General features: G+C 39.8%; 1 protein-coding gene across 1 annotated transcript; it reads right to left on the bottom strand.

The window, feature by feature from the left end:
• Positions 1–14548: 14548 nt before the first annotated feature.
• Positions 14549–16254, bottom strand: LOC115754388 (probable aspartyl protease At4g16563). Its single transcript, XM_030693390.2, has one exon. The coding sequence runs from the start codon at positions 16239–16241 to the stop codon at positions 14799–14801; it is 1443 nt and encodes a 480-aa protein (XP_030549250.2). The 5' UTR covers positions 16242–16254; the 3' UTR covers positions 14549–14798.
• Between the last annotated feature and the right edge of the window lie 511 nt (positions 16255–16765).

Below are 16765 nucleotides of genomic sequence, written 5' to 3'. Positions count from 1 at the left end.
AGGCATTCCCATAAGAAGCGTCGGTCCGTCACAAGTGGCAAACAACATCCGAAAAATCGTGTGGTTCCAAGTACCTTCAGCACAAATTTACCAGGCTCAAACCCTTGTACTAGGGGTCGCCTTCGTCTTTACATACTCGAGAAGACGGTATTCATTATATGACCACACAAGCACAGCAAACAAACCAGCCAATTTATATATTTGCCTTTAATTCAATGAATCCACAAATAGTCGTTCTCAAAACTTGGCTCGAGGCCATTTTTAAGCTCAAAACTCTGATTCACATGCGATCACATATGCACGTATATTATCCACTAAACTTTGCATTTCTATTCAGGATAATTAACCATCAAATGCACATCAATTATGACGTTCCATAGTCGTCAAATAATCACCTAGTAATAATGCAGTAATTACCCAATAATAATTATCTAGTAAATAAATTAATAATTATTTATTTATCCATGCCATATTTAATTAAGCCGAATGGATTAATTAATCCAGATTCTAGTTAATATTACCAAAATATTTAGTGAACTCGATTTCGGATAAATAATTCGATTGTAGATAATTACATTATTCGGCCCAACTAAACATTTCAATTAACAAGTAACAATAATAAAACTAATCCTTAAATATAGTTAACACCCTATTTAGAGTTTAGGGGTTAACTCACTACTCCTTGTAGATAATGTTGGGTCGGATTACGACGAGGATCCTCGGTCCGATCCGCGAGCTCAATTCTAGTCTATGGCAACCACAACAACCATGGAAGTTATGAATGTTACGTACAAGTTGAGCTTGGTATCGGGTCGACTAATGCTAGCGGCGAACAATGGGGGCAAGGGTCGCAGGTCCGCTAAAGCTTGGGATTAAAGGCTTGTGGCTGGGTAACGGCTTCGGACAACAAAATAGCAACGAGTCGACATCGTGGTAGCAAAACAAGGGCGTCCAAGAATGAGCAAAAACGTTAGGGGAGGTGGGACAGCTTCGGGTGGCACCGAGTAGGAGGTGAGGAAATTGGATAGGGTGTCGAGTGGTCTCGGGTTCACTGGACAGCAGCCATCTTGAGATGTATGGGCTATAGGTGGTCTCAAGCGACATCGAGACGAGTTGGAGGGGTCAATTTCGGGGTGTGAGGAGACGTGGCAAAGGCTGGAGTGGTTCGAACAGGGGTCGAGTGGTGCGTGCAAAGCCTGGTGGTGGCTTCGGAACCGTCGGACAAAGGTCGGGAAGTGGGGGAAGAGTCGAGGTGGTAGGACATGGCGGTGTGAACCACATTAGCTCCCGGCTTCGTGAGCTTCGCGAGTCGGGGTGGCGCCACAGCAAAACAGGAAGTTACGGAGAGGCGCGATGGCATCGAGGTGAGGCGAAGGTGCGATAGTGCGATGGTGAGCGAAGGCGAAAGTTGACGGGTGGCGATATATCATCAAGTGAGGGTGATGGAGGCCTTGGGTTGAGTAGTGGAATAAAAAGAAGGTGAAGAAGGAGTTGAAGCTTGAAGACGAAGATGAAGACGTGGGAAAGGCGTTTGTGTGGTCAATAGGAAAAGAAAGAGAGAAACAGGGTGAAAAGACTGAAACTTGGGGAGTGGGTTAGGATGATGTCATGAGAGAATGAGGTTCGCTAGGATAAAGTAAGGGGAATGTTCGGTTGAAATTCAAAAAGAAGAGAAAATCTAGTTGAAATAGAAAGGGAAGTGGGGCCCGCAAATTTTCTTCAAAGATGCACTACTAATTTTCGGCTGAATAAAACTAGAGGGAAAAGAATTCGTTTGGTTCATGACAAAAAATTGAATGTCCCTTAATGAACTTGTCTCTTGCGAATAAAAGTCAAGGGCATATTAGTAAACCGACAAAAAGGGTGCTGGACGGTCGTTTAACTCAATTGACTTATGATAAAAATGGAAATTTTCACATTTAAAATTCGGATAAGATTAAATTTTACGTGCGATGAGTCTTGATACTAAAAGTCAAAGTTTGACGATTCAAACTTGACTTTTCCGACAAACACTTCAGAATGGTCAATCATCGACTTCTAAGTCTTCCAAAACCAAATTTTACTTTTCACGCAGGAATTTATAATTTCCTTACAGTCATCTAAATTTCGAACGTCACATGTACGGTCCGTGTGCGAGGTTGAATCTCCCAAACACGACTAATGCCATGTCTTTCGGTGATTCGGCTGTTGTAGTCACGACATCTGTGGGCGCTACTACTAGTACAGTTGGTACCCCGAGCAATGGTTATTCGGCTGGTGCCCCAAGCACTGTTTGTTCCGCTGGCACCTTGAGCAAGACCACGACATTATTAACTCGGTTTGAATTGACTTGTGGCGCAGAGGTTAAGGACGGCAATCGTGAGGGTGAGTCGAATGCGGATGGTGGAGAGATGGGCCCCGCTTGGTTTAGCATTTGGCCAAGGGACTTTGAGAAAATGCAAATACCTTGGGCTAAATGCCTTTTTCAAAATGCAAGTAGTGTTTCGTAAAATGTATTTTAAAAACACATTTGGAAAGTAACTTTGACGTAAATGTTGTTTGATGAAGAATGAACTTTGTAAAATATTTTTATTTATTGAAAAAAAAGCAGCGATAGCGGCGAACGGTGGCGGTCGGCGGGCGACGGTGGGGGGGTCGGCCATGGGGTCCGGCGGGAGGGCGATGGCGGCCTGCGGCGGTGGTGGCCGAGCGGCGACCGACGACGGAAGCGGAAAGGCGGCGGGCGGGAGGTTGGGATGGCGGGCGAGCAACCATAAGTTGGAGGCGACAGCGGCGATGGCCGGCCGTGGGAGGTAGGCGGGTGACGGCAAGCGAACTTGAAAAATGTAAAATGAAAAAAAATTAGTTGCATTTCGCAAAAGTCCTTTAGCCCAAAGTACTCCTAGGGGTACTTTGGGCTAAAGAATTTTATAGAGTATTTGAGATGCAATTGCATCTCCCCAAAGTGAGCCAAAAAATAAACCAAACACCATTTGCATTTGGCCAAGGGACTTTAGAGCCCCAATACTTATTTTCAATGCTGAACCAAACGGGGTCGAGGAGCCGAAGAGTGAAACCAATGTTGATTTTGACTAGCTTAGCGACTACACAAGGGACGAGCTATTCGATGTGGACGAATTGTTGAGGACTTTGGAGGATGACCCGAAGTTCTCCATCGATGTCAAGTCTTTTTGCTAACTCATCGAGAGAACTGTAAAAGAACGACTACTACTAAAATGGTGGAAAGGACACAAGAGTTTGCATGCTTACAATGTAGATTATAACGTGGACAACCATGGAGAACAACATGTACAAAAAACATCATACAATTTAGAGTCCTACTTGTCATCGTTAGGAATAATACTTAAGAGACATTTTTCCAATAACATAAATGTAATTGTAGTTATCTTGTGTGTTCGGGGGCCATGCTTATTCACCGCACTTCGTGGCCTATTTTAAATTATGCTATTTGCCCTCCATAAGGAATAATAATGTGTGAAGGTTAGCTGTGATTTTTTTTGCTGAGGTGCGCTTGAGCCTTTAAGAGACTCCTAAAATCTAGCTCAAAGGATGAGACTTTCTCTCACGCTTATAAACTACCACCAGCCCATTCCACAATCGATGTGGGACAATCCTAACAATCTCCCCCTCATACATCGGCCCTTGGGTTGGAGGAGCGACAATCCATATCTCTCCCGTGAGACTGTTGGTGATATAAAACAATTGGTGTGTAATTTCCTGGAAAAACACGATCGCAAGAAACCAAGGCGATCCCACAGCTAATTTGCACTTGGGGCTGGCAAGTTCGGATTATGCTCAAATTTGATCGGTTGCATGGAAACGGGCTGCTGATCAATAATCACACTTCTCCATGAATGACGTCGTATTTTCGCGTTTCGGATTCGTTTACATAGGTTTTGGACAGTTTTTGATTTTATGCAACTTTGCGATATATCAGATCACAATATTTGACTTACTTTTGATTTGATTCTCACTATCTCGTTTTATGTTATCTTTAATTCTAAGAAGTCCCATCTATATAAAGGACGTACTCCATATGTAATTGGCATGATTCATTCTATCAAATTTCAGTCTATCCTTGGAAAACGCTTTCCAATTACTACTTCCCTACGTCGGTTGGGTCCGGACTTGTTGGTAATCTAAGCTCCGATACTAGTGTTGGGTGGTCTTGGGCCTCTTTTATTGTAAAAACTAACTTAAAGGATGAGACTTTCTCTCACATTTATAAACCGACAACTAGCCCTTAACAACTCTAATGATCTCCCCCTCACACATTGGGCCTTGGGTCGAAGGAGCAATTACCCGTATCTCTTACGTGTGGTTGTTGAGTCTAGACTTGTAGGTAATCGACAATTCATTATGATGTGGTTGATCTAAAAAAATCTACTTCATTTTTAATTTTTTAAAATTTCATTAAAAAATAATTTTTTTGGGTAAGGAAAAATAAAATTAAAAAAATAATTTTTATTATTAAAAATTATTAAATTTTTAAAAATAAAAAATATTATTTAATTTTACTCTAGCGGCCAAAAACATTAATTTTAATTTGGTTCGGTATCATTAGTAAGGGTGCCTACGGTTTAACTCACTCCACTCTGCAAAATTTTAAAGTAATCAATGAAAAGCACATCCTTTTTTTAAGCAAGCCGGCCTAAGTGATTTACATTTAGTTTAAGTGAAATTCACTATTCTATCCTCTTATGACCGTTCATCCCTATCGGCAGGGATGTTAGAGGCTACGAAGAGAACCTGCATAAGAATTTTACTCTTGCATGCTACTTTTGTTGCTTATTATGTACTCATCTCATCCTATACATAGTTGGAGAGGTCTATGCCTGCACAGCTTAATTGTCTTCTAAATTTGAAGTATCTTGTATGTCCAAGTTTGATCATCATGACAAAGTCACCTGGTCCTAAAGATCCAAAAGATTGTCTTACACTTCGAATCCTCGGCATAAACCTCTCTTTCTGGAAATTATGATTGTCAAATCTTACAACAGATTCAAAGAAACTGTTGGAACATTTGGGCGTACTGATAAGGGACCGATGAGGCTTTTAAGCTCGCTGCCTCAAGAAAAGGGCAGCTATCGTCTCAGCGCTGAAAAGCTGTCCAATCTGCTCCCGCACATGACATCCTTTGCCATCGTCTTTGTGCATTGTATACCAATCTTGCAATGGATCATTACCGGTGACTATTTGCTTTGAATCCACTTTATAGTTGGGAACGTCAAGCTTAGACCGATGTAGCAATTCAGCTTCCGAGATCATAGCTTTTCGGCGATTGTACTGCGTGCCTTATGACAAAGTGGAGTTAAGCAGATTGCTATCATCTTTACTGTTGACAAGAAGTTAAAATTTTTCAGAAACGATCCCAGAGTCTGAATCTAGAGAAAGTGAATGAGAGTCCATCTCGACTACCAGATACTTTTCTGTGCTCGGATATGCTCTGTATCCAGATCACATGGCTCACTCATGTAGTATGCTGCTAATCACACTTCTAATCTTAGTTTCATCAACTGGATCACTTATCACAGTACATCGATAACTAAACAGTCCTCGCAACACCTAAAGTAAATTTAGGATTCTTATTTCGCTCGATGACGGAGCAATGTTTAACTTGTCAAAGATTGCCGATGTTCTTTTTTTTTTTTTTTACAACATGCTTCAATGGACTCGGAAGCTGCAACGAGAGCTTGTATCTGAAGAAGACAACCGTATACTCTACATTTAGCCCTGTGGATTAGTACAAAGTCACAAGATTAGTGTACGTTGGGGGGAGATAATTTCCCGATTCTACACTGATCTCCTACGCGAACTATGATATTACAAAATCTTTAATTATGTGATAATGAGTTGAAGGTAATTTTCCAGCCAGATTGCTATGCTATGATCCCCAGCAATCTTGCAAATAGACAAACTGAGGTCCCACGCATACAATCTACGCATTCTTTGCCTCCAATATCTCGTCTTTTGGTTCTGTTGGATAAATTGAGCAATCGGATTGATTCAATTTAGGAACTAAACCGAACTAGCCTTACTCGATCGGTTCCACATCGATTTACTTGGGGACCGGGTAGTTACTATTTCAAGTAAGTTCCCGGTTCCAAACTACCGGGAACTGATTCGAACGTAATAAGATTTTTCTTAATCTACTTACCTTGGAACTTATCATATCTACTCTTAAGGTGCATTTGTTATATAGGAAAACTTTTTTCGGGAATTCGTTTTGATGAAAACGATTTTCGGGGAAATCATTTTTCCAGAGAACGTTTTGTTTGGTGATACGTGATCGCAAACGTTTTCTAGTGCTTGAATCTCATTTGGAAAATAATTTCAATCTCATTACTTTATTTTAGGAAGAAAAATCGAATTTTTAAATTACAATTTAGATATTACATAATATATTTTTTCTTTTTTCCCTTCTTCTTCCTCCTTCCTCCTTCCTTCTTCTTCTTCCTTCTACAACTGCGACGGCCAGTGGCCACGGGTGAGCTCGAGCTTGCCGGAGGCCGATGGCCTTGAGGCTTGCCGAGACCAGGCAAGCCTCAAGCTCGAGCTCGGCAGAGGTCAACGGCCTCGAGGCAACTAGATCCGACGACCTCGAGGCTCACTGGAATTGGCGATCCGACGGCCGATGGCCTTGGGCGAGCCTCGAGCTCACCGGTTGGCTATAACAATCTCACCAATTGCTAGATCACTCGTAGTGGACAAAGTGGCAATTTGGTGAATTTAGTGAATATCGCCAACTTTGGGTTTGTTCCATAATGATAATGGGAAATTACTTTGACACGAGAGAAATTGCACTTAAGAGATAAAGTTCCACAGTTTCCGCAACTTAGCACTTGATTTATAAATTTTGATATTTAAATATCTTATAGTTTTAGAAATGTTGTCGGGTTTAAGGAGCAAATATGACTGGAAAATGTTTTGTTACTGTAATGTGTTGAAATTTAACCATTAAATATAGGTTTAAACAAATCATACTTTCCAGACCAAAAAAAAATCATACTTTTGTTGTGGAAAAAAAAAACAATGTCAATGTTTGACAAGTTTAAAACATACAAAGTGTGATTAGTGGCATATTATATGAGCCATGTGGTCTGAATTCAAAACATATATGAGCACAGAAAAGCATTAGGTAGGTGAGATTGACTCTCATTCACTTTCTCCTGTCAACACAAAAGATGATAGGAATCTGCTTAACTCGCCAAAAAACTACGATATCGGAAGCTGAATTAATGCAACGGCTAAGCTTGACATTCCCAACTGTAAACTGAATTTAAAGGGAATAGTCCCTGTATACATTGCAAGATTAGCATACAATGCACAAGACAGTCGAAAATGATGTCGTGCAGGATGCAGGACAAGATTAGCTTTTCACCGCCGAGCGAAAAAGCCACCCTTTTCTTGAGGCAGCTGGCTTAAAAGCCTTGTCGCGCCTTTATCAACATGCCAAAATATCCACCAGCTTCTTCTGATCTGCAGTAAGGTTTGGCAATCAATTTCCAGAAAGAGAGGCCTATGCTGAGGATACTGAGTGCAGACAATCTTCAGGATCTCTAGGACCAGGTGACTTTTTCTTGATGATCAAACTAGGACACCCAAGATACTTGAAATTTAGCAGACAACTAAGCTATGCAGGCAGGGATTCAGGAGTCTTTCTAACAAAGTGTCCAGGGCCAAAGCTCGAGAAAGCTACAAGAAGTTAACTTTGGCACCTTTGAATATGCTATGCTGGATATGTTGGAAAAAAACTACATAAACTAACCAGCTGAACATCTCTGTATAACAGCATTTGGAGTCACAGATGGGAAAACATTTGAGCTGTTGATTTGGGGAGTTCGGTAGGAACGTCTTGATGCAACAGTAAGTAAAAACTAGCTTAAGCATTTACTGTTGAGGCGAAAGCGCAACCTGCACACTCATCCATAGGCATGTGCTGGAAACCAAGCCAACTTATAGATAGATTTACCCAGGAATATAGCCGCCAATACAAAATTCAACTCTAAGATCAGAAGCAAATATGAACTGCCGATTTGCAAGAGACCCATGTAAATAACAGAAACAAATAGCCAACCGAGACACATTGATCACTGCCTACCATTTACAATTTGTGCTCAGACAGAGATGTTGCATCAGACATTGAATGTTATGTAAAAGACATTGAGAGTCATTGGTTTGAAGAATCCAGGAATCAACCAAGTGCAGGCCTCCCAAAATACAAAGACAAGGTAAGTATTAGAATATCACTTAGTCCAAAAATTCTCCCTTTCCATCGTAGAAATTTTCCTCATAAACTTGCAACAGTCCCACAGTGGACAAAAGGACTGTGGCCTTCATTTTCTTTTGTACTCCAAAAACCCATATCCAAATTCTGCATTGTGACATTCTCCTCATTTTCGAAGCACCAATCATGTAAGATTCGCAATTATTTGCTGCAGGATATCACAGTAATCTTTAGGAGGCGAGGTGGCGATGATCTTGAGCAAAATACTCTGCTAAGCGGGTCGACACTATCAGATTAGCACCGGACTGATGGGTATATCCTAAACCGAATCAGAATAATCACACAGAAAATAGAAAAGAAAAAATTGATGACACACGAGTTTACCCAGGTACACCCCAGAAATAGGATTATGTCCTGCATAGATATTTCACTATGATATTTAGATTTACAACCACACCACTCATTGCAGTGATCCCTCATACGAGAACAATATATAGGACTTAAAATGGACCTAAGACTCAAGCCTATCCGAATCTTTTTGATCCCATAACAAACGGGCCAACTTAAAACACAAGCCTAAAACTCAACATTCTGTGCGCAGTGGTCACATGTCGTCGGTTCATACTTCGGCTTCTCTAAGCTCACGTGGACATGCCCAGTATGAGAAACAAGGGTCCTCGATGTATTCGCCAACTCCAACACGAACGTGATCAACATGACATTGACACCCATTATCAAACTCCTCGAAGGAGTGCCTGGTCTAAAGCACTTGGCCCGTTTATTTGGAATGTGGGTGTTCATTTTCCTATGACTGTTCATTAACTTAAGTGACTGGTAAAGTCAATGCTTTTTGAGGTTTTACTAATCTTTGGTTTTGTCATGAAGATTATTGGGGTTCAACAAACTCTTAGATGAGCAACATGTCATTTGAAGTATGCTACCGGTTGCACGCTTTCGAGTTTAGGGTCTGCTGAATGTGTGCAACTTGTTTGTTGTTCCAACCAGATAAATCTCTGATCGAAGATCTACAGTACCTTTTTTGATTTTCAAATTGCTCGTGTCCGGGCTCCAGAACAGAGGAATCTTCAAAGGAAAGAGCCCGTCTGCTCATCCCTCAAGTTCAGCTTGATGGTTCCCAAGCTATACATTAGTCCAGATCAAGTATGTTACAAGGGAAAAAGGGCAATAAAATTGTGAAGGATTACTCAGTTCACAGCATACCTAGTCGTTCAACTGAATAAGGATGAGCAAGCAAAGAAGTTGTCCAAAATTGAAAGATATCATCGCAATGAGAACTCACGCTAGAAAATTAAAGACCCAGAACCGGGCCTCAACAGAAGTAAGCACTAGGAATTAGATTTCTGGGGAAAAATAGAGAGATTTTGATTGCATATACAATAAAATTTCATCACTAATATTCTTTTATAAAGATCAAAACTTTTTTCCCGTTCATCACCGAACAAAAACAATACTATTTCAAAATTAAGTCTAATTCGCCTTGTGAAGCAGGCCGAAGTGAAACTTGCTAGGATCCCAATATATCCTGACCTCATCGCAGCCGCCAAACCCCCTCCGTTTCACAAACTCCTTGTTCGAACCCCCTTGAGGACTAGCATCCAGACACCACTCGATGCTCAGAGCACGTATATGCTTCCCTCACGATGACGTTGGCCCCCTTGCTACCCTTGACTTGCCTCACTGTGTCCTCGCTCATCCATTGGAGCAAGTGGCTCATCACAAAATCCTGCCCTAGCAAAAGCCTCGACAGGTGGCCAAGATCACTCTAGGTAAGCTTCTTCTTGATCTTGTAAGGGTTGAAGAGCAGTACCTGTTGAGAAAAACCCACACTTGATTTTGAAGTTGACAAAACAGTTGAGAAAAACTCATACTTGATTGAGAAAAACTCATACTTGATTTTGAAGTTGACAAAACAGTTGAGAAAAACTCATACTTGATTTTGAAGTTGACAAAATAATCCATATTCTCTAATATCTGAGTTAATACAATGAAATACATGTTTTTTAAATTGTCCTAATGTGATTACACATGATTGAATCTGACATGAAAGACTCGGACGATGTCCGAGAGGTTCATACGCTGTAGAAGAGTGTAGACGTTGAGGAGGGAGCTCGGACATTGGATGAGGCTCAAGCTCTAAGGGAGTATTTTACATGTAACGACCAGATTGTCAAGAGATATTATCGAGATGATTTAATTAACTTATTACATCATCATAACGGCTAGTAAATGAAGCTGGATTCGTACTTGCATATTTTTCAATCATGAATACGTAGATTAAGGGAGACGAGGATGACTCACTTAATGAAGAACTCTATATATGGAAACCCAATATCATAACTGTATAAACGATTTGATCTAAACGGGAGATTCTTTCTTTGGTCAACCTCAACGGCTACGAGGTCCTTTGTATACAATCTCGTCCAAAGCGGAAAGTTTTAGAGAGTGATCCTTTGAAGGTCTTGCAACGCGAAGTTGAAGGTGAAGGAGTATGAAAGGAGATCTCAAGATTGAAGAGCGAAAGACGAGGGTGCAAAATATTAAATTCCAAAGACAAGTATGAAAGATGTTGTGATATTAACATTTATGAGTCATCGCAGCATGAGTAAGATTTAATTTAGACTTAGTAGGCATGAGAGATTTTAGGAATTGTTTCAATTACAATTTGGCCATTATTTATTAATCAATGCACCGTCATCATTCACTCTTGATAATTGTTTTTTAATGGATCCAATGTAAGTTCTCACAAATTCACAAAAAGACTTTGCTAGCGTAATAGTAAATAACAGCATGTTGTGAGTCACAAATTCTTGAAAGAGTAGATCCCACAACCATTTTTAATTAATTGTTACTCATTTTTTGTGGCTCACAACATGCCGTCAATCTCATAATATAAAAAAAAAAAATGTTGCATAAGCATATCCCTTCACAAAATATGATTGACTTGATTTGGTAGGTTTAGCTTATTGCAAGAGTTCTTGTTGAACTTTTAGGAAATTATCCCCACTTAAACATAAATTAGCATCTCCTTGCAGTATTACTCTGACCAACCAAGATCACTACATAAAATGACCAGTTGTGAAGTCAAAGTAATAACTCAATTTGGGAATTGTAAGTTTTAAACTATGGAATGAAGACTTTCGCAGTGTAAATATGAGATCGACATGATATATGGTAGATATCGTAAATTAAATTACCATGTTTGCAACGCTTGACCTCATAGGCACCAACTTGGCTTGTGCCATTTTGATGGCATGGCAATTTAGATCGTTATTATTATTATTATTTTGTTGTTGGTGGGTTACAAGTATTTTTATTTATTTATTGTAGTTCCAACAATAGGAATTGGTGGGCGTTTATGATCAATTTGAGTTAGTTTTGTTACACTGTCATTTTGTTGTGTTACCAATGTGTTATTAGCTACTGTGACAATTTTTTCTTTGTCAATTGTTTTCCTTCTGGAATTGTATTATGAGCAAACGCGATCGTCTTTTATTTAAATTGTTGTGGCCATGATTTGAGAAATTGTTAGCATCATCATCTTTAAAGATCTTTTCATACTAATTGAATAACTAATTTCTTTTTTCTGGGTCAAAATTCGAAAGGACTCCTCCTAGAGATTGCATTTTCTAGCACTATTGGGAGTAGAACATCGTGCCTTGTATCAGATGCAATAATGCAGTCCGAAAACTCGTGCTAGTGTGGGACCAAATTCATTTAAGTTTGAGATAGACCAGAATTATACTTGATGGTTTAATCATGGGGAGGATATATGTGATGTGAATAGTTGAGGTGAAGATGACTATGATAAGGAAGGTTATTAGAAAATCCACCTCAAAAGTTTAAATTGATAGATGAAAAGATCATTTAGAAACCATTGTCAAGCGATGTGGGATAATTTTTCAACACCCTCTCTCACAGGAAAAAGTATCAAAAAAGTCTTAAGTTTATTATATTTGTGTCAATTCAGTCCTAAATCTTTTTTTTTTGTCAATTCAGTCTTAAACATTTTGCATTTACATTAATTCAATCCTGATTGGGCGAGGCCATCACGGCACTCGCTTGGCCAAATCTAGTGAGGTTGTCGTGACCCTCGCCGGCCCTAATGGTTTTAAAAAAAAAAAACTAAAGAAAATAAAATTCAAAAATGCAAAAAATTATTAAAATACTATTAAAAATCCCGTATCGGCGTTGGCAATGCCAAGTTAGCACCGGTCTGCCAAAATTAGCCGTGATGTAAAAGGTTTAGGACTGAATCAACAACAAAAAAAAGTTTGGAACTGAATTGACATAATTACAATAATTTATGACTCTTTTCGTAATTCTCCCATATCTCACGTGCAACCCGGGTTACGAGCAGCATGTGAAATTTTGACCACGATGCGTGAAATTTGACTTACGAGGATGGATGCACGTTTGCGAAAGGATATACAAAGTGTCGTAATAGCACCAAAAGATATCGGGGCCAGTGAATCCGAGCCATGGCGGAGCGTGATTGCACGGACAACAATAATATTTCAAGGTCTGGGTCTTTTGAGAGTGATGAGTCTGACGGTGGTGTCAATTTTGCAAAAGAAGCAATAGAAAGTGATGCGTAACAGCACGCGGCGGGTTTGACCAAACACGGACACCGTCGCGGCTAACGTAATGTTGATTCGACCACTACCTACCTTTTAATAGACTTAATGTGCGCTTCCTCAATCTATAATGGTTTTGATACCGTATTAGAAAGTCTAACACAAAAGTTTAAACTACTGAATGAAAAAAGACCACATGAAAAAACAAAGAGAGCATTAAAATCCGTTGTCAAGCAGCAATGTGCGACAATACTTCAATATAGATGGTGACGTGTCTATTAATATCAACTTAAATGTTCTAGAGAAGGCTCAAGAAAGTGAGGATATTACAATGGATGAATGATGATGACATGTCTTGCCTTCAATGACTGAGGCAAACAGGTCGCTTCATAATGTGAGAAAATTACAAGTCGAGTTTAAGCACGTAGATCTGATGCTCGAAAGCCTGCGATCTTGTTATTTATATCCTTCAGTTAGATTGGTGTGGTGTTGTCAATTAAGTTATGGGCTTCAACGACCTTATTTTAATGAGTGCTTAATTCTACTCTCTCTCTTTTCCACATCATAACCAAGATTCTATGAAATATTTTTAAGAGCTTCAAGTGACTTTTAATGCAGCTTACATATAATTCTTTATAGGATGAAGGTGGAGATAAAGAAATTGGTCCAAGTAGTCTAGTTGAGCGTCTACTTCCTGGATAAATCCTTTTTCCATGTGCTTTAATGACTTGCAATGTTAGCAAGTATTAGCAACTTATCAGTTCTTTTATTTTAGGTCTTATGTTTCTTGGAGTAGTAATTGGCTTGTACATTTAAGTGATCAATAGATTACCAGTTGGCGACATGTTTACATGAATTCATCGAGATTAGTTTAGAATACTAACACGAATTTTTATGTACTTTAATGAGGACCACTGCGGAGACATTTTAACAAACGATGATTAATATGGATAATTCATAACGTAATTATATATTTTGACAAGCATAGTTTAATGTAGAGAAATTTGCACTTTCTCCTAGTATAAAACATCAGTCCAAAATTTTGTCATGTAGAAGTAAGTAATGACTTAATCCTTGACAGTTTCGATATGTCCATTTAATATCAATTCTGAATTATTAGCTAGAATTAACTTGGAATGCATATACTCACATAAACTACTGCCTTGATATTGTTATCCTCGATTCTTACAAACAAATTTCAATTGATGTATTGAATGTGATTAAAGCTAAACCTTTACGAGATGATAGATTCATCATTCTAAGTACATTTTTAATAAATGTTCCTATATATCTTTTCAAGCCGTTGCCTCGCGACAATATGATTCTGAAAGAGCACAAATTGGAAATTTCTCATGGTGGTGCTATCATCATATCAAGTTGTATGATTATATCTTGATTGCTAGCTAATAATTTGTTTCTTGTCATCTGAGAGAGTAGACGAATCTTAATTTGATTGCGGATTAAAGCACAACGATAGGTACGAAAATCATAACTTCTATAAATGAGGTGAGACAAATGTAAAAAAATTAAAATTTGGCAATCAAACTAGGATCAACTGCAAATCTCAGAGTCAGAATACTAAAATTTGCGAGGAAAAGGTACTTTTAGTGTGGCTGTTTTAGGTTACTTTTGCTAATACATTTCTTGCTTGCTAGATGTGGGTGCCCACATGAAAAGTGCATCAAGATCCAAAGCAACACAAATAAAAACACAAGAGTACCTTCCATTCCACCTCAACATGTTCCTGGGCACACAAGCAGCCAGAATATATCCAGCTCATTCTTCTTGATTAACTTAATTAAAGCCACACAAACTCACATACAATCAAAGTTCAACAGAACGAAATTGAAACAAAAGACACTTTGCAACCTTTTATTGAATTCTTGATCCTTGTGATCAAGCAAAGGAAAGAGCCCCACACCTAGCCAACGGCAAGAACTGCCATTAATTAATCAAGCGCAGAGAGAGAGTTTGTTTTAGCCTTTGTGAAATAGTCCTTTTGCAGAAGCAGACAATGCACAATCCATTGGCTGAAACCCAACCCTTCCATTCTCCAGGTCATACACGACCTCCACATTTTGCTGTTGGAAGCTCCCGAAAACCCCAGCTGGTCCATCGCCGTCATCCATGCGCTGGAATAGCAAGCACTTGACCACGCTCGAGTCAATCGGAGCTGCCATTGCGTAGAAGCTATTCCCATGGGGAAGCACCAAGCTCACGTTGTTCAAGAAATGGAATGTGATTGGAGGAAGGTCATCATTCATCGGGTTAGTGTTGTTGGGACATGGAACTTTGTAGCAGAGATTGAACCCGCTTCGTGCCTCTGCTTCCTTGGCTCTTGGGTAACTTATTGCTGACTCAAGGATGGAGAGGAGCTGCGTGTAGAACGGTTCCGGCAGGTGGGTGTACGTGGTTCCTGAGTCTATCAATAGACAGCCATTCCCTTGAGAGTCGAACTCTCGCAGATTATTAGGCACCGTGGTCACGCTGGCATTCCCCACTGCGATGCCCTCGAGACCGATGTAGTAGTAATTTGGGTACATCGGACTTTTTAACATCGGGGTGAACTGCAAGTCTCCCCTTGGCGCTATGGCCACATCTCCGACGACTAGAGGGCTTGAGATGTTAGGGTTGTTTGCATACTTGAACGCCAAGAAGCAATGGGAAAAGCCCTTTTGGAGGAACCCCAATTGAGAAGGAAGAGAAAGAGACCCCCTCCCGAATCCTGCAAGCCCTATCGGCTCATGGTAGGTCGATCCGACACACCCAAATGCAAATTCTGGAACTTCCCTCATAACATTAGGGTTTGTGCCGTGAACTCTAAGAGTATCCCTAGTCAATGTCCCGGCGACAATCCCGCCTGCACCATAGGTGTAGGCAAAGGAAGGGCATGGCCAAACACATGTGCCCTTGAGGATAGTCGATAACGAGCACCCGGCTATGACGCACGGGTCGTATGGGTTATCGGAGCTATGAACATCGATGCAGAAACGGCTAAAGCAAGAGTCTCTAAGTGTTGAAGAGGAATAAGTTGGAGAGAACGCGGCATTCGGCTTGTAGTTCCTATAATCATCACAGTCCATGCAATCAAATGACAAGTTCCCACATGGAACCCATGTGAGGTCGCTACCGGTGTCTAAATACACTTGAATGACTTGGGAGGGGGTTCCTATGTTGAGAGACAGGAGGTAGCCATCTCGAGCTTCTCTCAGAGGCTCCACCATGGCTTGCATTTCCAAGGTCTTTCTTCTCCGATAAGGCAAAGCTTTCCGAGCTGGAAGGTCGGTTTGGGAACTTCTCAGACCTAGCACTAATGAACTAGGGTTTTCTTCACTTGCGAAGCAGAAGCACCTGCTGGAAGCAGAAAATAGAGAAGAAATTAGGACAAGTAAGGAAAAGCATATAAGCTTATATGCCATCTTGAGCTCTTCTTTGTTCAGACGACAGTGCTGAGGCTATTCCACGAACCCTTATTTATAGAGAGGTGGTGTAGTGATTCGCTCGAGGATTTTAAGGTCAGGTCACTGAAGAAAACACGTGTTGCACGCCCACGGAAGATGAAGCTAGATTCTCCAAAAAGTACATAACTTGGGGTTCAGGTAAAGAATGCACGAGGGACTTATTTAGAACATGTTTGGCAATGATTCTAATACAAAAAAGTAATTTTAATTAGAATCACATTTTTCTCTGGATAATTTTTAAAGAATTAAAACTCATTTGATAACTGCACAAAATTTCTATTCTCGAAAAACAAATGCATTTGATAATTGCACAAAATTTCCATTCTTGAGAACAACCGTGTGGCTATGAATTCTTTTTTTATTTTTTATTTTTAATTTTCAATTTTTTGAATTTTTTTAAATGTTTTAAAAAATTTAATTTTTAACTTTTAAAAGTTTTTCTTAAATTTCCCCCATTTTTTAATTTTGTGAAATTTTTTGAA

This window comes from Rhodamnia argentea, chromosome 3 (assembly GCF_020921035.1).
Source record: "Rhodamnia argentea isolate NSW1041297 chromosome 3, ASM2092103v1, whole genome shotgun sequence".
Lineage (NCBI taxonomy): Eukaryota > Viridiplantae > Streptophyta > Magnoliopsida > Myrtales > Myrtaceae > Rhodamnia > Rhodamnia argentea.
The sequence above is the reverse complement of the archived record's forward strand: the minus strand, read 5'-3'. Positions and strand labels throughout refer to the sequence as shown.

What these genes read in the sequence shown, in the direction of transcription:
- LOC115754388 (XM_030693390.2), bottom strand. Translation starts at nt 16,241, where the DNA reads ATGGCATATAAGCTTATATGCTTTTCCTTACTTGTCCTAATTTCTTCT.